Raw genomic sequence first — 22,314 nt, 5'->3', positions numbered from 1 at the left:
TGAATGCCCAATACACAATAGACTTACTGGGATGGTGATTTCCCACAGTCAAAGTCCTGTAATAAGAGCTAGGACGCTAATATGTGTAAACTCTACATAGTTGTGTTCTGTGGGTGTCACTGAGTAGGCTGATACCCCATTTCATAGGTGCACATTACATACCTTAGGCTGTACAGTGCATATATGTATGCCCCCAAAGTAATTCTGAATTCAAATACATTGAATACAGCAATTTCACCTCATTCAAATTAATCAATTAAATGTGTTTTGATAATTTATATAACATTTCAACCTTGCTTAGCATTATGTTGTCCAATTGTGGCATGTTTTCAAAATGTTTATCAGTTTGCATCGGTTTCAATGAGGGACTGATATTTTGAAAACGAACCGCGGATGACACTATTGTTGCTCACGCAAATGTTGCTCACGACACACACGTGGAGAGAGGAATAGCTAACCAGACAGTGGATAGACGTGCAGCAGCAAGGATCTTGTGAGATAAGCTTTTTATTTTTTATTTTCCTTTGAATATAAATCTAACCAAAAGCTTAAATTACTACCAGCAAAAACTATTTTGTATAGATTAGCTTAGCAGACTTCGGTGGTTTGCAGCCTCTGGTTTTACCCGAACCCCTTCTGTTGTCATTCAAAACACGTCAGAGAAAATGGCGGAACTTGAAAAAGACGCAGGACTACCCCAACCAATGCAGGAGAACCGAGATGAAGAGGAGCCGGGCAATTCCATGGTAACAGAATGACGCGGAGACTACTATTTTTCACTTTAAAAGTATGACAAACAATAACCATTGATTGCAAAGTTAAACAAACCATACAGCTCTATGCACAAGGCCTACTTTTAATAATACCCAGAAAATTGTACAAAAACACATTTACTCGAACAGTGCAGATGTAAAGGTTAGTAACAGAATGATGGTAAAATCTCCCTGCGTTTTTTTGTGACAGCATTTTCCAAAAACATAAATATCTACTCCAAAGTAAGATTCAAAGATGTCGGCAGAAAGACTGCGTGTTTTTGAACTACTGTAAGTGAAGTGGATTAACACCCAGGAACATAATGATATCATGGCTGCTGAATAGACACAAAGGTAGACAAATGTAGTATATTTCCTTTACATGTTTGGGTATTATTTTCCAGACTGGCTGTTCTCCTAATGAGCTCGCAAACAAAAGGACGTTTGGATGGTCTGGACCAAATCAATCAATTGTATTTTATAAAGTGCTTAAAAAAAATCTGTACCAATCAAAGACATCTATGTTTCACAAGTTTGGACATCAAAGTATAGCACAGAAGAGTAAAATACACTACATTTTAAAATGTTCTCTACTCTAGTGTACACTACTGTAATTAATTATTGTAGAGTACCATACTGTACTGTCCTATACTCTACTTTTCTTTACTGTACTGTGCTGTCCAAACTTGTGAAACAGAAGTCTATGATTGGTTCAGATTTGGACTGACCAAATGTAACTACTTTTCAAATGTCCATGGACGTCCGGTGTTGGTTGGGGCTCAGTGGGTGAGAGGGCTGGTTACAGTCATTTGAAAGAAAGGCGGCTCATGGGTAGGTGTCATTAAAACCTGGGAGCAGTGACATTAACTGGAGAGAGGGAGGGGTTGTCCAGATTCTCTCACACTTGCTTTGACCACCAGGTGACAGAGAGAGAAAGTAAACAGTTATGAGCTGAACATAAGAGTATGTCAGCAGAAGTGAGGACAGTTTGTGACTACTATGAATTCCCATTGTAACTAATTCAGTTGCAGTCATTCTGTTACTGATTTTTTTTGGTCATTCTTTTACTGATTTGGCAACATAATGATGCACTTTAACACTTAATAAATTGTAAAAAAAATATTTTAAAGATGTGGGTGTTTGGTAACAGAATGCCAAGACACTAAGCAAGATTTCTTAAACTTACAGAAGTTAAATAGTTTCTGCAAGTCTAAATGTTAATATTAGTTGGCAGGGGTCTTTACTTCAACGTTATTGTTTGGATGTACAGTACCAGGTTTGAACACACCTACTCATTCAAGGGTTTTTCTTTATTTTTACAATTTTCTACACTGTAGAATAATAGCAAAGACATCAAACTATGAAATAACTCATATGGAATCATGTAGTAACCAAAAAAAGTGTTAAATCAAAATATTTTGTATATTTTAGATTCTTCAAAGTAGCCACCCTTTGCCTTGATGACAGCTTAGCACACGCTTGGCATTCTCTCAACCAGATTAATGCGGTAGTCACCTGGAATGCATTTCAATTAACAGGTGTGCCTTGTTCAAAGTTAATTTGTGGAATTTCTTTCCTTCTTAATGCGTTTGAGCCAATCAGTTGTGTTGTGACAAGGTAGGGGTGGTATACAGAAGATAGCCCTATTTGTTAAATGACCATGTCCATATTATGGCAAGAACACCTCAAATAAGCAAAGATTTAACGACAGTTCATCATTACTTTAAGACCTAAAGGTCAGTCAATCCGGAAAATGTTAAGAACTTTTAAAGTTTCTTCAAGTGGAGTCGCAAAAACCATCAAGCACTATGATGAAACTGGCTCTCATGAGGACCGCCACAGGAAAGGAAGACCCAGAGTTACCTCTGCTGCAGAGGATAAGTTCATTATAGTTACCAGCCTCAGAAATTGCAGCCCAAATAAATGCTTCAGAGTTCAAGTAACAGACATCTCAACTGTTCAGAGGAGACTGCGTGAAATCAGGCTTTCATGGTCGAATTGCTGCAAAGAAACCACTACTAAAGGACACCAATAAGAAGATACTTGCTTGGGCCAAGAAACACGAGCAATGGACATTAGACCGGTGGAAATCTGTCCTTTGGTCTGAGTCTAAATTTGAGATTTATGTTTCCAACTGCCGTGTCTTCGTGAGACGTAGAGTAGGTGAACGGATGATCTCCGCATGTGTGGTTCCAACCGTGAAGCATTGAGGAGGTGGTGTGATGGTACTTTGCTAACTTTGCTAACGACACTGTCCGTGATTTCGAATTCAAGGCACACTTAACCAGCATGGCTACAACAACATTCTGCAGTGATACGCCATCCCATCTGGTTTGCACTTAGTGGGACTATCATTTGTTTTTCAACAGGACACAAGACCCCAGGCTGTGTAAGGGCTATTTGACAAAGGAGAGTGATGGAGGGCTGCATCAGATGACCCGACCTCAACCCAATTGAGATGGTTTGGGATGAGTTGGACCGCAGAGTGAAGGAAAAGCAGCCAACAAGAGCTCAGCATATGTGGGAACTCCTTCAAGACTGTTGAAAAAGCATTCCAGGTGAAGCTGGTTGAGAGAATACTAAGAGTGTGCAAAGCTGTCAAGGCAAATGGTGGCTACTTTGAAGAATCTAGAATATATTTTGATTTGTTTAACATTATTTTGTTTCAACATGATTCCATATGTGTTATTTCAAGGTTTTAATGTCTTCACTATTATTCTACAATGTAGAAAATAGTAAAAATAAATAAAAACCCTTGAATGAGTAGGTGTGTCCAGACTTTTGACTGGTGCTTTATTTCTAATACCTTTTAAGACTTGTTCGGCTAGATGTTTTCTTTGTGTGCAGTATGTCATCACGCACTGATTTGTATCTGCAACAAGTCCATTTGGTGAAAACATACCACTGATGAGGAAATGCGCATAGTTTCTTTATGCGGATTGTAGAATATTCACATTACAATCTGTCGCCAATTGTCATGGAAACCTAGCTAATGTCACATTTCCTAGAAATAGCATTAATTGTCCAATTTAATTGGTGTCGGTGCATATTTACCTCCCCAACTTTTTTGGGATCAGAAATCAAAGCCTCGGCTTATTCCAAATGTTAGGATGGAAAAAATGGTTGAATAAAAAAAAAACAGTTTGAAAAAAACCCAGCATTCATTGGCACCAAATTTGATGTGCTTCCATGAACTTCACATGCTAGTGATCATGTTTTTTTTACATAGAAATGTCCACTACTAATACTACTGTCAATGAACCTTCTCTAGCCTAGATCATTAGCCTATGCTATCAATATGCTATGTCATGGGGATCTCTAGACCTAATGACAAATCATCATTATCATGTTGATACTGCTAGGTATTTCAAATGATTAGACCTAGCTACTACTGTAAAGATGTGAAGACCCTAAGTTATTTGTTTAGCTATTTATTGTATATGCTATCTATTCTAATTTGGACTTTAACCATAATGAAAAGTAGGCTATATTATAACAAAATGAATGTTGTTTTAGAGAACAGATGCGATAGACCAACTAGTAATTATGCCATTTTAAATGTATTTCCAGGCAGAGGAGATGGACACCTCAGAAGACCTGCAAGATGACAACCTGATCAAGCGGGAACCCTTCCACAGTTCTAATAATGAACAGCAAGATGGACATTTGGTAGTTAGGAGGAATGTAATATTAGAACGAACAAAATTCAACCAAAGACAACAGGAAGCAGGAGAGACAGCTGAGGATTTTATCTATGCACTTCATTGTTTGTCAGAACATTGCGGTTATGGAGCTCTGCTCAGTGAGATGATAAGAGACAGACTAGTCGCAGGCTTACATGACAGAAGATTGTCCAAGCAATTACAATTTGACCCAGAACTAACACTGGATAAAGCTGTCACACGCATTCGTCAAACTGAACTTGTGAAAAAGCCACAGGACCTGCCAGAGTATACCTTCAAAGCTACCAGCAGTGCAGCAAATGTAGAGAGTGTGTTTTCACATAGCAAACAGCAATGCCCAGCCAATGTCCAGTGCCAATCAGAGAAGAATCAAAACTCAGAAAGACCACAACAACCTCAAACAACGCTGGAGAATGCAGAAGATCCCCTAGATGCTAATGACACTGATGGCTTCAGTCCTGGAGGAGAGAAGCCTCACTACTGCGCCTACTGTGGTAGGAGCTTTCAAAAAGTAAGGGATCTTATAAGACACCAGCGAACACATACTGGAGAGAAGCCTCACAACTGCTCTGATTGCAACAGAAGTTTTGCTCGATTAGACAATCTCAAGTCACACCAAAAAATACACGTGAAAGACAAACATCATTTTCACTCCACTAAATGTGTGGAAAGCTTTGTCCTATTGGAGAAGCTTGAAAAACACCTGCTGGAGAATACCTTCAAAGCTACCAGCAGTGCAGCAAATGTAGACAGTGTGCCTGAACTTGGTAAAAATCAGCACCCAGAAAGACTACTGCCCCAAACAACTCTGGAGAACAGAGAGAACCCTCATCATGATACTTCCGATGACCCTATTGTGAGTTCTAATGGAGGTGAGAGGCGTCATCCCTGCTCCGACTGTGGGAAGAACTTTACACGAGTTTATCATCTTAAAAGACACCAACGAACACATACGGGAGAGAAGCCTCATCGCTGCTCTGATTGTGGCAAAAGTTATTCTCAGTCGTATGATCTGAAAATACACCACCAGCGAAAGCATATGAAAGGGAAATACTTCCACTGCAATCATTGTGAAGAACGTTTCTCCAAACCAGAGGATCTGAACACACACATGCATGTACATGCTGGAGAAAAGCCATACCTTTGCCCAGACTGTGGGAAGAGATTCCAGTTGTTAAATGCATTTGAAATGCACCAACAAAAACATACTTTGGGGCTTCTTGAGTGCTCTTATTGTGGTAAAAGTTTTTCTAAGGTGGATAAACTTAAACTACACCAGCGAACGCATACGGGAGAGAAACATTTTCGCTGCCCTGACTGTGGGAAAAGTTTTACCCGCTCGGATCTTCTGAAAAGTCACCAGAGAACACATAAGAAAGAGGGTGATTGTCTGTACTGTGATAAAAGCTTTTCTGAACCTGGAGAACTAAAAATACACATGGAAGTACATAGTCAAGAAAGGCCTCACCTTTGCCCCGACTGTGGGAAGAGATTCAAACTGTTATGGTCGTTGAAAAAGCACCAGCGAAAACACACAGAGAAGATCTCACCAAGGGAAAAGCGTCACCACTGTTCTGACTGCAATAAGAGTTTTACTCGCGGATATCATCTTAAAAGACATCGGGAAACACACACAGGAGAAAAGCCTTTCCACTGCTCTAATTGTGACAAAAGCTTTGCAGGAAAGGAGAGGCTTAAACAACATCAACTAACACACAAGGAAAAGAAACGTCACCGCTGTTCAAGGTGTGATAAAAGATTTCCTGACATGGCAAAACTACGATCACACCTTCCAGTACATTCCGTAGAACTGGCACTCCACTGTTCTGACTGTGGAAAGTATTTCTTAAACAAGGCAAAGTTTGAAAGACACCAAAAAATACACACTGGAAGTGGAAAAATACCATTCCTCTGCACTGACTGCGGGGAGGGTTTTACAAATTTGCGTCAGTTGGAAGACCACCAGCGAACACACACTGGGGAGAAACCGTACTGCTGCATTGATTGTGGAAAGAGTTTTGCACATGAAAAAACATTTAAGTGTCACAAGCAAGCACATAAGTTCAAACTCTCTGGAGAAAGAGCAGCCTATCCTTGCTCGGAATGTGGAAATACTTTTTCTCGTTCATGTGATGTGATGAGTCATGTGAGAAGGGTGCATAATAAAGAGAGACCTTTCCAGTGCTCCTGCTGTGGAAAAAGATTTTTCCAAAAGAACTCACTCACAATACACATGAGAATGCACACTGGAGAGAAACCGTACCACTGCTCAGAATGTGGACAAAGCTTCTCCCAAATGAATGACAGAAAACGCCACCAGAAGAGGCAACATTCTGGAGAGGAGACTTGATCTCTATACTAGTGTGGAAGGCACAGTCAGAAACACTCAATAAGAAAGGACTACAACAGAAACACACACATACAATATTGTATCAGTCTTTATTCCAGGTTTATTTTTGTCATATCCTTGAAATGATCTTGTATCAACAGTAAAGTTTATTTCACAAATTACTGTGCTGTTTTTTTGTTTGGTTATCTCGTCACTCTCCTAGTATCTCCCTGCATAAATGGTATTTGTTAATCCTCCCCTGCACCTAAAGAATGCCATAAGGCCATCCAACCTAATAGTTAAGGCTATCTCAAAGAACAAAAAGTGTAGTTAATATATGGACTTGTCTAATATAACTGGACAATGAGGAGCCTCTTCTTTAAGAGGGGGGTTGAGATCTGTCCTCCACTCGTTACCTGTATTAATGGCACCTGTTTGAACTTGTTATCAGTATAAAAGACACCTGTCCACAACCTCAAACAGTCACACTCCAAACTCCACTATGGCCAAGACCAAAGAGTTGTCAAGGACACCAGAAACAAAATTGTAGACCTGCACCAGGCTGGGAAGACTGAATCTGCAATAGGTAAGCAGCTTGGTTTGAAGAAATCAACTGTGGGAGCAATTATTAGGAAATGGAAAACACACAAGGCCACTGATAATCTCCCTCGATCTGGGGCTCCACGCAAGATCTCACCCCGTGGGGTCAAAATGATCACAAGAATGGTGAGCAAAAATCCCAGAACCACACGGGAGGACCTAGTGAATGACCTGCAGAGACCTGGGACCAAAGTAACAAACCCTACTATCAGTAACACACTATGCCGCCAGGGACTCAAATCCTGCAGTGCCAGATGTGTCCCCCTGCTTAAGCCAGTATATGTCCAGGCCCGTCTGAAGTTTGCTAGAGAGCATTTGGATGATCCAGAAGAAGATTGGGAGAATGTCATATGGTCAGATGAAACCAAAATATAACTTTTTGGTAAAAACTCAACTCGTCGTGTTTGGAGGACAAAGAATGCTGAGTTGCATCCAAAGAACACCATACCTACTGTGAAGCATGGGGGTGGAAACATCATGCTTTGGGGCTGTTTTTCTGCAAAGGGACCAGGACAACTGATCCGTGTTAAGGAAAGAATGAATGAGGCCATGTATCGTGAGATTTTGAGTGAAAACCTCCTTCCATCAGCAAGGGCATTGAAGATGAAACGTGGCTGTACTTTCAGCATTACAATGATCCCAAACACACCGCCCGGGCAACGAAGGAGTGGCTTTGTAAGAAGCATTTCAAGGTCCTGGAGTGGCCTAGCCAGTCTCCAGATCTCAACCCCATAGAAAATCTTTGGAGGGAGTTGAAAGTCCGTGTTGCCCAGCAACAGCCCCAAAACATCACTGCTCTAGAGGAGATCTGCATGGAGGAATGGGCCAAAATACCAGCAACAGTGTGTGAAGACTTACAGAAAACGTTTGACCTCTGTCATTGCCAAAAAAGGGTATATAACAAAGTATTGAGAAACTTTTGTTATTGACCAAATACTTATTTTCCACCATAATTTGCAAATAAATTCATTAAAAATCCGACAATGTGATTTTCTGGATTTTTTTTCTTCTCATTTTGTCTGTCATAGTTGAAATGTACCTATGATGAAAATTACAGGCCTCTCTCATCTTTTTTAAGTGGGAGAACTTGCACAATTGGTGGCTGACTAAATACTTTTTTGCCCCACTGTATGTCTATGGTTGCCTAGATTGGTTGTCAATTAGAGGCAGGTGTTTATCGTTGTCTCTGATTGGGAACCATATTTAAGAAGCCATCTTCTTTGGGTATTTCGTGGGTTATTGTCTATGTCTAGTTGCCTGTGTCTGCACGTGTGTAGTGTAGCTTCACGTTCGTTTTGTTGTTTTTGTAGTTTGTTTAGTGTCCATCTTCATTAATAAATAGAAGATGTATTCATATCATGCTGCGCCTTAGTCTCATCCATTCGATGAACGTGACAGAATAACCCACCATAAAAGGACCAAGCAGCGTGATTGGGAGGAACAGCGCTTAATGGAGAAATTGACCCGGGAGAAGGACGAATGGGTAACAACATGGGAGGAGATTGAGAGTTGGTCGATCGATCCAGGGAGAGTGCCAGAGCCTGCATGGGATTCTTTGGAACAGTGCGAGGAGGGATACAGGAGAATGGAGGAACTGCGAAGATATAAGGGTACACGGCTAGCACGGAAGCCCGAGAGGCAGCCCCAATAATTTTTTGGGGGGAGAGCTAATCTCCTCGTGTGCCAAGTCAGGTAGGAGACCAGGACGGGTTGTGTCAGCTTTACACTCCAGACCTCCAGTACGCCTCCACAGCCCAGTACGTCCTGTGCCTGCTCCCCGCACTCGCCCTGAGGTGCGTGTCCCCAGCCCGGTACCACCAGTGCCGGCACCACGCACCAGGCCTATAGTGCGCCTCGGCAGTCCAGTACGCCCTGTTCCTCCTCCCCGCACTCACCCTGAGGTGCGTGTCCTTGGCCCAGTACCACCAGTGCCGGCACCACGCACCAGGCCTACAGTGTGCCTCGCCAGTCCAGAGCGTCCGGCAACAGTACCCAGCCCAGAGCGTCCGGCAACAGTACCCAGCCCAGAGCGTCCGGCTACAATACCCAGCCCAGAGCGTCCGGCAACAGTACCCAGTCCAGAGCGTCCGGCAACAGTACCCAGTCCAGAGCGTCCGGCAACAGTAACCAGTCCAAAGCGTCCGGCAACAGTCTACAGAACGGAACCTCCTACGACGGGCTGCAGACCGAAACCTCCTACGACGGGCCTCAGACCGAAACCTCCTACGACGGGCCTCAGACCGGAACCTCCTACGACGGGCCGCAGACCGGAACCTCCTACGACGGGCCGCAGACCGGAACCTCCTACGACGGGCCGCAGACCGGAAACCTCCTACGGCGGGCCGCAGACCGGAACCTCCTACGACGGGCCGCAGACCGGAACCTCCTACGACGGGCCGCACGACGGGTCGCAGTCCGGAACCTACCACGACGGGTCGCAGTCCGGATCCGCCAAAGTCTCCCTCCAGTCCGGATCCGCCAAAGTCTCCCTCCAGTCCGGATCCGCCAGAGTCTCCCTCCAGTCCGGATCCGCCAGAGTCTCCCTCCAGTCCGGATCCGCCAGAGTCTCCCTCCTGTCCTGAGCCGCCAGAGCCGTCAGCCAGCCAGGAGCCGCCAGAGCCGTCAGCCAGCCTGGAGCCGCCAGAGCCGTCAGCCAACCAGGAGCTGCCGATGCCGCCTGTCACGCCGGCGATGCTGGAATCTCCCTTCTGTCCGGAGCTGCCAGAGCCGCTCCTCATTCCAGTGACGCCCTCTACGATGATCTTCAGTCCAGGGTCCGCTGCGAGGGTCCCCGCTCCAGAGGCGCCACCTAAGTGGGCCAAGCCTGAGGAAGAGCGGGGTCCACGTCCTGCACCCGAGCCGCCGCCATGAAAAAGGCCCACCCGGACCCTCCCCTTTAGATTAGGTTTTGCGGCTGGAGTCCGCACCTTTGTGGGGGGGTACTGTCACGCCCTGACCTGAGTATTCTTTGTTTTCTTTATTGTTTTGGTTAGGTCAGGGTGTGACATGGGTGATGTATGTGTTTTTTGTACTGTCTAGGGGTTTTGTAGGTTTATGGGGTTGTTTATAATCTTGGTGTTTATATATGTCTATGGTTGCCTAGATTGGTTCTTAATTAGTGTTTATCGTTGTCTCTGATTGGGAACCATATTTAGGCAGCCATCTTCTTTGGGTATTTCGTGGGTTATTGTCTATGTCTAGTTGCTTGTGTCTGCACGTTTGTAGTATAGCTTCACGTTCGTCTTGTTGTTTTTGTAGTTGTTTAGTGTCCATCTTCATTAATAAATAGAAGATGTATTCATATCGCGCTGCGCCTTGGTCTCCTCCATTCGACGAACGTGACACTACCAGTGAATGTAAAGGCAAGAATCGGTGGACAAACCTGGTGTTTAAAAACTTTGGTCTGATGTCTGAGCTGTGTTTAAAAAAAAATCTGTATTTCAAAAAAAATCAGTCTGACAGATTTTTATATATTTTTTAAAATTGAATTTATTAACAAATGTGTTTAATTGCACTAGTTTCTCATAATTCATGAACAAAAAAGATTGCATCAGTGATTTGTATTTCCTGGAACTTTCTGAAGAAGTAATGCCTGTATGTTCTTTTGCCAGTTAGCATGCCGAAACTGTCCTTTAAAGGCTTTCCCAAAAAAACTTCCCAATTAAATGTTGACTACAAAGTAGGCCTACCTGGCAGAATGATATCATGATGATTTGTATCAACCAGGTGGGCATTTGTTTAGCAAACTTTGCAATCACATGTACACCACAGGAGGCTGGTGAGCGGAGGACGGCTCATAATCATGGCCAGAATGGAGTGAATGAAATGGCATCAAACACATGAAAACCACGTATTTGAAATCATTCCACTTCAGCCATTACCACAAGCCCATCCTCCCCAATTAAGGTGGCACCAACCTCCAGTGATGCACACTATACATTGTACGGTAGGCTACAGAAACACCGCTAGCCAAACACAAAGGTCTCTTGCCAGGGTGCACAACTGAATTAAACCTGTTAAGGCTACCCCCCTACTTTTAATAATGACATATCAGGCAATTTCCGGCCAAACGTTCCCCTAGCGGGATGTATGTCCTGGACAGGTTAAAGGGTAACTACACACTCCCCCAATAAAAAATAAAATTAAATAATTAATCCCAGACCTCAAAAGTGGTCTATTGTTGTGGTTTAAGCATGGTTGTGTACTTGGAACATCCAATTTGGTTGTTTTTCTCCAAAGAAAAGTAGGATTTTGAGAGTCAAAACAAAGGAAAAAACCTCAGAAACCCAAAAACCAAACCTGGAAAACTGAATGACAAATTAAGGATTTTACAGGGCCCTACAACATCCTGATGACTGTTAAAAAAAAGAAAAGATTTTGCCAAGGTTTTATATTTTCCCTCTAAACAATCACTGTAAATATGTATGGAGGGTAGGTTATAATAAGCTCAGCCCGCATATGAAAAATAAAATCACCTGCTATTGAAATTATGCGTGCATCATCCGCTTTCCCTAAGATCTTGCCATTAACTTTCAGTTGGCTCTAACAAATGCCTGAATGTCAAGCCCTGGGGTGCCATTTAGGCCTGAACCCATGTTTCTTTGGGATATTACCTTTTAATGACTGATGTTTTAGTTCCTGATTTCACCTGACTCCTCTCCTTCACAGGGTCGGTGCTAGAGCCTGTATTTCCCGCAGTAGTCTGGAATGGAGGAGTCATTATTTTAATATAGACAGACATTTGATAGATTTGTTAAAATCATAAACAGAAAATGAACATAAGTTACAAGGACATACCTCTTCCTGTACGATGACAGTGTTTACTTGACTGACATCTCCCATGCTGAGCAATGCTGAGACCACGGTGTTTGTCTTCACATTGTTAACAGGCATCATTGAGAGATCTTAAATAACAAGCAGATAAAACTTTACATTTCCTTTAAAAACAGGTGGAAGACAAACTATCAGTACAAGTAAACCATAGACAGTGATGAGTTCCTGGGCCCTCACTCACCAACTGGCTTAATTTGAAAGATCTTTCCATTGTGCAGAATGTGGGTTGGTCTTTTCGGTTCTTCTCGTCCCTCACCCTTCTCAACCATCGCCTTCAGATCTTTATCCATCTGCTCCACCTTGATCTTCAGTTTCTTATTTTCATTTTGTAAAGCCGCAGAGACCTCTAGGAATAGTCTGCAGATTTTACGAACAGCCTCCTTTGTCAACAGGTGCATAATTGTGCCAAGCTGTTTCTAGAGAGATTGAAGTATATTAGAATGAGGCTAACAAAGTTACTCCCAACTTAATTGTTTTATTTTTTATTACTTTGCTAGTTTCCTTAACCAGTTATACTTAACTGGCCCAGATACTAGACTTTAAATATGCCTGTATTGCAGGGCTGATTAACTACGACAAACATGTGTGAAACACAGACCGGTGTATGCGCAAAGCGAGAACATAACATGTAATACATTTTTTATTTTGGGATGGGTTAGCAGCTAACAACTGGATTTAATACTTTCTTGTGCACTGTTCGTCACTACAGACCCTGATTCGATCCTGGGCTGTATCACAACCGACAGTGGGGCGGCGCACAATTGGCCCAGCGCTGTCCGGGTTAGGGTTTGGCAGCGGTAGGCGTCATTGTAAATAAGAATTTGTTCTTAACTGACTGGCGTAGTTAAATAAAAGGTTCATTTAAAAATGTGTTATTTCATAGTTTTGATTTATTCACTATTATTCTACAATGTAGAAAATAGTCAAAATAAAGAAAAAGAAACCAAATGGGAGCCAACAGAAGAAAATAGTACGAAATGGGACAAATGACATATTTAATCCCTGGATAGCTGACGATATGTCTTGGCCAATAAGAGTGTTTGAAGTGAATCAGAGAACAAATTTAAACAGCCAATTTGTCAATGCCACGATGTGTGGAAATGGATATAGCCAGCACCAATTCAAGGGATGTGGGAAGACATTTCATATGTAGTATCTAAATTATTGGTGTAGAAAATGTTCTTTTTGGTCTATTTTGACAGCTTGTGGTACTGTGCAAGCACGTATGCAAATGTCTGCTTATGCTAGCTGGCTTACAAAACGATAACCCATTGTTGTTGATGTTATTAAGCATGAAGTCGTGATACATGTGTACAATTTAACTGCTGTTCTTATGGATTTTCTATTAGTCCTTTCACAACTGTTGAACAAATATTGTGCATTGACAATGTCTGTAGTTTACATTAGCAGCCACCTAGTACTACATGACATATACAAAAAGGCCACCAGTAATGAGTGAACCAGCTCCTAGGTTCATTGTAGTAAGAGACATGTATTAATCTTGACTATTGCAATTTCTTTGTACTGACCTAATGGGGGAGTAAATTTACATCAGATTGAACTTAAATTGGTCAGCAAAAGTGAAAACATTATGAGATCATGCATTAAACTTCTCCAGCTTTACATTATAGTCATCAACACTGTTGCTTTGCCCTGTAGAGAGGTGAGCTACATGTTTTCATTTCAACAGCATGTTTCGGAAGATAAATACGTTTTTTCCCCCATTACAGACACTGTAATATATACTTCTAAAAAAAAACAATACATAATATTGTATGAACTGAAGAGAAGCCAATCATTTCTCAATAAAAATTGAAAATATAAAAACAAGTATTTTTTTTATAGAGTTCTCATGTTGCACTCCCCACTAAATAAATAGTTCAATGAATGTATATTTGTCCTTGAAGCATTACATTGACATACAGTATCATAATGGCGGACGGTGACTTTAGAACAGCACCCACTATAGTATATTATTGGGCGGGACCAACCTGAATTTGTTCAATAAAAACTCGTTATGTTTCATTATATTGGATCACTCCAATATATTGGCATTACTCCGCGGCGGAGGGATACATCCGAGGTGAGGATTTACAGATTTACTCCCGTGAACACCTGTATCACGGCTGGGGTCCGCCCCTATATATAGACCTCATGGCCGTGACACGTTCTCTTTAATTTTCTCGGCGGACGTCCGTATGTTTGAGGTACAAACTTTCAGAAGTTCGCTTGGTAAGGGTAATATCTTGCGTGGAAGTATACTCACTGGCTGTTTGCAGCCTGGAGCAACCCCTCCACTTAAGTGCTCCCCTCGCTGCGAGCGGTTGATCTTGATCTGTATCAATGCGGAAAGGGCGGTGGAGCACCCTACTGGATGTCTGTTTTGTGTGGTGTTCTCAGAACGCCTGCACCTGGCGCGATTGGAGGCCATGCGCGAGTGGGTCGGCCAGGCTTGGGACCAGGCTCCCTCAGGAGTGGTGCGGCAGCGAGCTGTTAGTCCCTCTACTGGGCCCAGTACCCCCCCAGGAAGCGTGGCCAGAGCCACTGCAGAGGCAGAGCTGGGACCACATTGAAAGGAGGGCGCATGCCCTGGGTCAGGAGGTTGATAGCTTCGATGGCGACAACAGCTGTTCTCTGTTGGCCAGTGATAGGATGTTCCTGGGGGACGAAACTGGCACTTTTCACTGGACAACAGCTGTTCCCTGTTGGCCAGTGATAGGCTGTTCCTGAGGGACGAAACTGGCACTGTTCACCACCGTGAGCGGTGCTGACAGGCCATCAGAAGCCTCCAGCGGGGCTTCATCGCCCCCAGTGGCTCTAGAGGCTATGAGGAGCCTACTCACTTGGATAGCCACTGCACTGGACATCAACTGGTGGACAGTGATTTCTCTCCATCTGTCCCCATCTCTGCTGAGTTCCACGAGGCCTTGCAGGAGAGCTGGGCCTCTGCCAGGGCGGAACCCGCGACTGAAGGTGGGACCCCCCTGCCGGGTCTGATGCGGACTTGAAAGCCACAAATGGGTCCCTCTGCTCTCTTGGCCGCCTTACCAACGCGGCCATGCTGCTGCAACCCTACCTGCAGACTCTGTTATCCTGGCTGCAGGAGGGCACATAGGAGCTCCTCCGGGAAGTGATGGGAGGTGTCTCGCCTGCTTTCCCTGCTCCAGAGGGATGTGGCTGGCTGAAAGGGACGGGCCATGGTGCAGGTGGTTACCTCCCGGCGCCATCTCTGGCTGGCACAATCGGTGCATCAAAATGGCTGGCGGACATTTGCCACTCACACAGTCACCCCAGGGCTGATGTTTGGCTGAGGGGTTGATGACATTCTAGAGCATACCGATAAGGTTCGTAGGGACCGGGAGACCCTGAGACGTTTCATGCCGCCTCCTCAGGCCCCGGGTCCAAGGCAGATGGACCATCGCCTGCACCCGAACGACAGTGGGGTCCTTCACCTGCCCCAACGCATCCTGCTAAGGGACGATAGCGGCGAGGGGCACCGCATATGCTGTGAAGGAACAGCCTGTTTTCCCACACGGGTCATCCCTGTTTTTTTCAGAGGTACTGGGTAATTTATCCTTCACCGGGTTCCTATACCTTCAAGGGGGTCACGACATAAGTTCTCCCAGGGCGTCAGACCCCTGCTCTGTGGCCTCGTTGGCTTGGTTGAGCTTATGGCTTCCCTTTGTGACAGGTATGGCGGTGACGGTTGACACCATCACAGGGACATGCCTGGGAGACCCAGGTGCTCGGGACGCCAGAGGAGAGGCGGGCCCCGGCAGGACACCTGACACACCCTTCCCCGGCCTCGGCGCTTCTCCAGGGCTCAAAGGGCAAAGTGGGAGGAGGGTGTGGAGTCCCCCTGGGTGTTATCCACAATGCTAAAGGGGTACCAACTCCAATTCCACTTATTTTGTGGTTCCAAAAAGAGACAAAGGGTTTAGACTGCACATCAATACACTAGAGCTCTGAGCTGTACTGCTGGCCCTGCGGTCTTTCCTTCCACATCTGAAAGGAAGACATGTCCTGGTGAGAACGGACAACACCACAGTGGTGGCTTACATAAACCATCAGGGTGGACTGAGGTCCCACCGCTGCATGTACCTGACATACTGAGTGTGGCAGCGGATATGCTCTCGGGGGAGGGTCTGCCACCTTGGGACTGAAACCTACATCCCCAGGTGGTGCAGCACCTGTGGGACAAGTTCGGAAGGGTGCAGGTGGACCCGTTTTCCTACCTGGACAATGGCCACGGCCCCCTGTGGTACTCCATGTCGGTGCCACCAGGGCCTCTGTGCTTGGATGCTCTGGCTCACAATTGGCCAGGGCTGGAGCTTTACACATTCCCCCCTTTTCCCCTGATCCAGGCTGTGCTGGACAGGACCAGGATAACAGTGAAACTGTTAAAGCAAAAAGTTTACAGCATGTTGAATATATTACGGTATTGTTTTCATTATCATGTTGCAACATGATTAGATATTTTACATAGTATTAACATCAACATTCATTATTTCATTTCATATACTTATTTCATTGTTTCCATTTTATCTTTGTTACATGTCATTCTTTGGTTCAAACGTAACATCTTGGGTGCACGCTGATAATCTCTGGAAAGAATATGTTCATTTGACAGACTTGTTCATAAAAAAAGGACTTGTTCATAAGAAGGGCCTGAGAACAAAGTCAATATTCAGACCACTAGGGGTCAGTGTTTCTTTCCAATTCGGAAACTGGAGCTCATCTTTCTATGAGTTTCCATGTCGAAAATGTCTGTGTTTCCGAGTTGTCTTGAACACGACACAACTTCCGAGTTGTCTTGAACACATTATATAAACTCAGCAAAAAAAGAAACGTCACTTTTTCAGGACCCTGTCTTTCAAAGAGAATTCGTAAAAACGTTCATCTCTAGAAGACAGAACGCGTCTCCTTCCTGAGCGGTGTGACGGCTGCGGGGTCCCATGGTGTTTATACTTGCGTAGTATTGTTTGTACAGATTAACGTGGTATCATCAGGTGTTTGGAAATTGCTCCCAAGGATGAACCAGACTTCTGGAGGTCTACAATTTTTTTTCTGAAGTCTTAGCTGATTTCTTGTGATTTTCCAATGATGTCAAGCAAAGAGGCATTGGGTTTAAAGGTAGGCCTTGAAATACATCCACAGGTACACCTCCAATTGACTCAAAGGATGTCAATTAGCCTATCAGAAGCTTCTAAAGCCATGACATCATTTTCTGGAATTTTCCAAGCTGTTTAAAGGCACAGTCAACGTAGTGTATGTGAATTTCTGATGTACTGGAATTATGATACAGTAAATTATAAGTGAAATAATCTGTCTGAAACATTTGTTGGAAAAATTACTTGTGTCATGCACAAATTAGATGTCCTAACCGACTTGCCAAAACTATAGTTTGTTAACAAGAAATTTGTGGAGTGGTTGAAAAATAAGTTTTAATGACTCCAACCTAAGTGCATGTAAACTTCTGACTTCAACTGTACATTATTGAGGCGTTTGGGTATCAAGGCAATCGATAACAAAGATTATCTATTATATTGACAAGGAAATTGACTGTTCTTACAATGATTGGCCTGGAGGCTATTCCACGAGCTGGGGGCATAAAACCTAAAAGTATTTACTCCAGCTCAGTGGAGACCTGCAGGACCTGCAGGACCTCCAGAACCAGCCAGGCTAGAGAACAGGTCTGAACATTTCTGGACCTACAATTAATATGTGAGCTGAGGTGGTGGGGGAGTCTCTGAAGAACAGCTTTATGTACAAAAACGTAACCATTGCTGGGCCCTTCGGGTAGTCAGAGACTTCAAGCCGACAGGACTGTACAAAATGCAGTGATGTGTATGAAAATTGTCCCCAGTGATAAAGCACAGTACTGAGTCAAAAGAGTTTAAAACAGAGGCTGCCGCATGTCACCATAATCAAGTACTGGGAGAAGCGTTGCTTAAACAATCTTCTTTCTAAAGTGAGGCAGTATTTATTTCTATAAAATAAACCAATCTTAATTTTCAGCTTTTTTGTCAGTTTTTCAATGTGTGTTTAAAAAAAGAGCCTATTGTCAATCAAAATACCCAAGTACTTATAATGGGGAACTTAATCAATTTGCACTCCCTTTAAAATAAATCAGATTTGACAGTTTAGACACAAGTTGCATAGCCAGCAATTGGATTTGTATCTTGATTTCAAACCAAATCCAATTTTACTTGTCACATGCGCCAAATACAACAGACCTTACTGTGAAATGCTTACTTACAAGCCCTTAACCAACAATGCAGTTCTAAGAAAATAAGTACATAAAATATTTCCTAAATTAACTGAAGTTAAAAACATGTACCCAAAATAACAAATAACGAGGCTATAATACAGGGGGTACTGGTACCGAGTCAATGTGCGGGGGTACAGGTTAGTTGAGGAAATATGGGGTAAAGTGACTATGCATAGATAATAAACAGCAATTTAACAGCAGCGTAAAGAAAGGGGGGGGGGGTTCATTGCAAATAGAATAGTCTGGATAGGCATTAATTGTTCAGCAGTCTTATGGCTGGGGGGTAGAAGCTGTCAAGGAGCCTTTTGGGTGGCTGGAGTCTGACAATTCTTCGGGCCTTCCTCTGACACCGCCTAGTATAGAGGTCCTGGATGGCATGAAACATGGCCCCAGTGATGTACTGGTCAGATGCCAAGCAGTTGCCATACCAGGAGGTGATGCAACCAGTCAGGATCCTCTCCATGGTGCAGCTGTAGAACTTTTGGAGGATCTGGGGACCAATGCCAAGTCTTTTCAGTCTCCTGAGGTGGAATAGGTGTTGTTGCTCCCTCTTCACGACTGTCTTGGTGTGTTTGGACCATGATAATTTGTTGGTGATGTGGACACCAAGGAACATGAAGCTCTTGACCCGCTCCACTAAGGCCCTGTCGATGTGAATGGGGGTGTGTTCGGCCCTTCTGTAGTACACGATCAGCTTCTTTGTCTTGCTCACTTTGAGGCAGAGGTTGTTGCCTGGCACCACACTGCCAGGTCTCTGGCCTCCTCCCTATAGGCTGTCTCATCATTGTTGGTGATCAGACCTACCACCGTTGTCATCAGCAAACTTAATGATGGTATTGGAGTCGTGCTTAGCCACGCAGTCGTGGGTGAACAAGGGAGTACAGGAGGAGACTAAGCATGTACCATTGAGGAGCCCCCGTGTTGAGGATCAGCGTGGCAGATGTGTCGTTGCCTACCCTTACCCCCTGGGGGTGGCCTGTCAGATGTCCAGGATCCAGTTGCAGAGGGAGGTGTTTAGTCCCAGGGTCCTTAGCTTAGTGATGAGCTTTGAGGGCACTATGGTGTTGACTACAGCTCAGCGTTCAATGAACAGCATTCTCACATAGATGTTCCCAGTGGCGACCCATCATTCAGAGCAGGTCCTGTTTAAAAAAAATATATATATATATAAAAATGTGGGGGGGGGGTTTGTCAGTTTTGCATGTTGTTTTGACATTAATATGTGTCACATATCAGTTTGCAATGTAAGAAGAAATATATATCAGAGTTGGTAAAGCTGCATACAAACATGGTCTCTTTTATTTTTGTTTTCTTGAGTAAGGCAGCTCCAAAATGCAGGTGTTTCAGCCGAGCTTGGTGCTTTCTGTGATGGTGGGGCAAACCAGCTGAAAATACGGAGCATTGCACCGTGATTGGTTCAGTGTTCTGTCACTCATGGGGGGACACTATGACACCGCCAAGTCTAAGGATAGACTTTGAAAATTCAAGCCCCTTGGGTGCTGCCATAAAGTTATATTGGAAGTGCTCATCCAAGAAGGCTTAAGGTCATTGACCTCAGATAAAATGGTGCAGCGGTCTAAAGCACTGCATCTCAGTGCTAGAGGCGTCACTACAGACCCTGGTTCGATTACAAGCTGTATCACAACCTGCCGTGATTGTCCGGGTTCGGCAGATGTAGCCGTCATTGTAAATTTGTTCTTAATTGACTTGCCCAGTTAAATAAAGGTTAAATACAAAATAAAATGATGTCAAATCACATATCTACAATAGCTTTGATTGGACTGACAACATCATCATGAAAGTGTGATGGCAACATCATACTTTCAAAACCTTAGCTAGAAGTCATCATCATGAATCAAGTGGACATTCTACTGGCAAACCCTTTTTAATCCTTGTCATATGTAGAGAAATAATTAAGAGATTATAATGTATAAACAAATAAATCAAATGTATTATATATTTAACTGGGCATTTAACTGGGCAAATTCTTATTTACAATGACGGCATACCCGGGCCAAACCCGGAAGACGCTGGGCCAATTGTGAACCGCCCTATGGGATTCCCAATCACGGCCGGTTGTGATACAGCCTGGAATTGAACCATGTCAGCAATATCAGCTATGTTTTTTAAAAAGGCAGTAAATGAGGCTGAATGAACTGTTTCGCTGACAGACAAGGCTCAGCTGATAGCCAGGTGTAGCAGTGGTATAGTGTAATTCATGTATTGTTTAGTGTTGTGTAGTGGTTTAGCTGGCATGCATCTCACGTTTTAATTTGTTTTTAAGATTTACATGTTAAAATTGCCACTGCCCAAATCAATGAAGCCACACTGCGGGTTTCCTGCTGTTCAATTGTTTTTTCAACCCAAATAAATGTCTGTGCTATTCAATCATAACTCAAGGTATAGTACTGTCTGTATCAGTCCATCGTTTTAATTGTTATACTTGAGTACTTCTAGACCAACAATATAAACCCCCATAGACATCGTTGTATCCACAGCTTTGTCCGTGTGTGAGTGGGTGTGTGTTCCAGCCCTGGGTTTATCAGTCAGGGGCAGGCTATAGAAAGTGAAAAATATATAGCTACAATCCTTAATTCAAACAATAACGTGCACTCCCACTGTTATTTTACTTATACTGTTATGTTATAGTTAAGTAATTTACATTTCGTTCTTTCAGAGGATGCATAACAATCAATGGAAGACCCTGAGCAGAAAGTAAGCCAGACGACATGGACGAGTGCAGAGATGCACAGCCATCTACAGATGGCCAAAAAGGGACGTCTTGTACACCATTGAAACATTGAAGCAAAACTACAACCAGGCTGAACCACAACACACCTCACAAAGACGGGTTAATCACCTGGTATTTGACCTCATCATAGAGGACGTGCAACCCTTTTCACGAGTAGAGATGCCTTCATTCCGCAAGCTGGTAGAAGGAATCAGTGGTGGGAGAAAGGTCATGTGTAGAGAGACTTTTGATTCAACAAATTGAAAGTCCATGAAAGAAGCTCTCTCCGCCAAACTCCAGAGTGTAACGTCAGTCTGCACCACAGCAGACATCTGGTCTGCCCATAACAGAAGCTTCTTCGGCATGACATGCCACTGGCTCGAGGAGGACACCTTGGAGAGGGAGTCGGCTGCTTTGGCTTGTGTGAGACTGAGAGGACGTCATACCTTTGATGTGATTGCTGCCACGTTAAGTGAAATACATGCAGACTTTAACATTCGGATGATGGGGTGAGGTTTGATGATGTGGGTGCGATTCTTGAGGAGGATGAACAAGAACTTAATTTTTTTTATCCCTTCACATCAACTTTGTGTGGCACACACCCTCAACCTCCTCGCCACCAATGAGGTGGACAAAACTTCCATCACGGAAGTTGTACAGAAGTGCACTGTCAAAATGTTCCAGCATTTGGAACAAAGCACACAGGTCCACATTCGCTTCAGAGGCAATAGAGGACATGGCAGGCATGAAAGTAATTGTACCATATGTGACAAGATGGAGCTCAGAGTACCGTGCCATCTCCAAACTCTTAGCCCTAACAGATGACCAGCTGGGGAAAATCTGTGAAGACCTGGGTGTGAGCAGCAAACTACATCCGTGTGAGATTGCTTTTCTCAAGGAGAATAGTACAGTCCTACAGCCATTCAAATGAACTACTAAGGAAGAATGTTTCACTTCTCTCATCAGTGGTGATGCTTCATTCAGGGCAGGTTTTGAGGCTGAATGAACTGTTTCGCTGCCAGACAAGGCTCTGCAGATAGACAGGTGTAGCGGTGGTAAGGATTCACTCCATGGTGCTGAAAAGAAAGCTCTGCTGTTGGGACAGATGTATGTAG

General features: G+C 43.7%; 1 protein-coding gene across 1 annotated transcript; it reads left to right on the top strand.

Annotated features, from left to right (window-relative positions):
• The first annotated feature begins 409 nt into the window (after positions 1-409).
• Positions 410-6,943, top strand: LOC109890567 (oocyte zinc finger protein XlCOF6-like). Its single transcript, XM_020482497.2, has 3 exons — positions 410-493; positions 661-746; positions 4,323-6,943. Exons 2-3 carry the CDS (start codon positions 666-668, stop codon positions 6,783-6,785), a joined length of 2,544 nt encoding a protein of 847 aa, XP_020338086.2. The 5' UTR covers positions 410-493; positions 661-665; the 3' UTR covers positions 6,786-6,943.
• The last annotated feature ends 15,371 nt before the right edge of the window (positions 6,944-22,314 follow it).

This window comes from Oncorhynchus kisutch, linkage group LG5, assembly GCF_002021735.2.
Source record: "Oncorhynchus kisutch isolate 150728-3 linkage group LG5, Okis_V2, whole genome shotgun sequence".
Taxonomy (NCBI): domain Eukaryota; kingdom Metazoa; phylum Chordata; class Actinopteri; order Salmoniformes; family Salmonidae; genus Oncorhynchus; species Oncorhynchus kisutch.
This window is presented reverse-complemented; position numbering and strand designations above follow the sequence as displayed.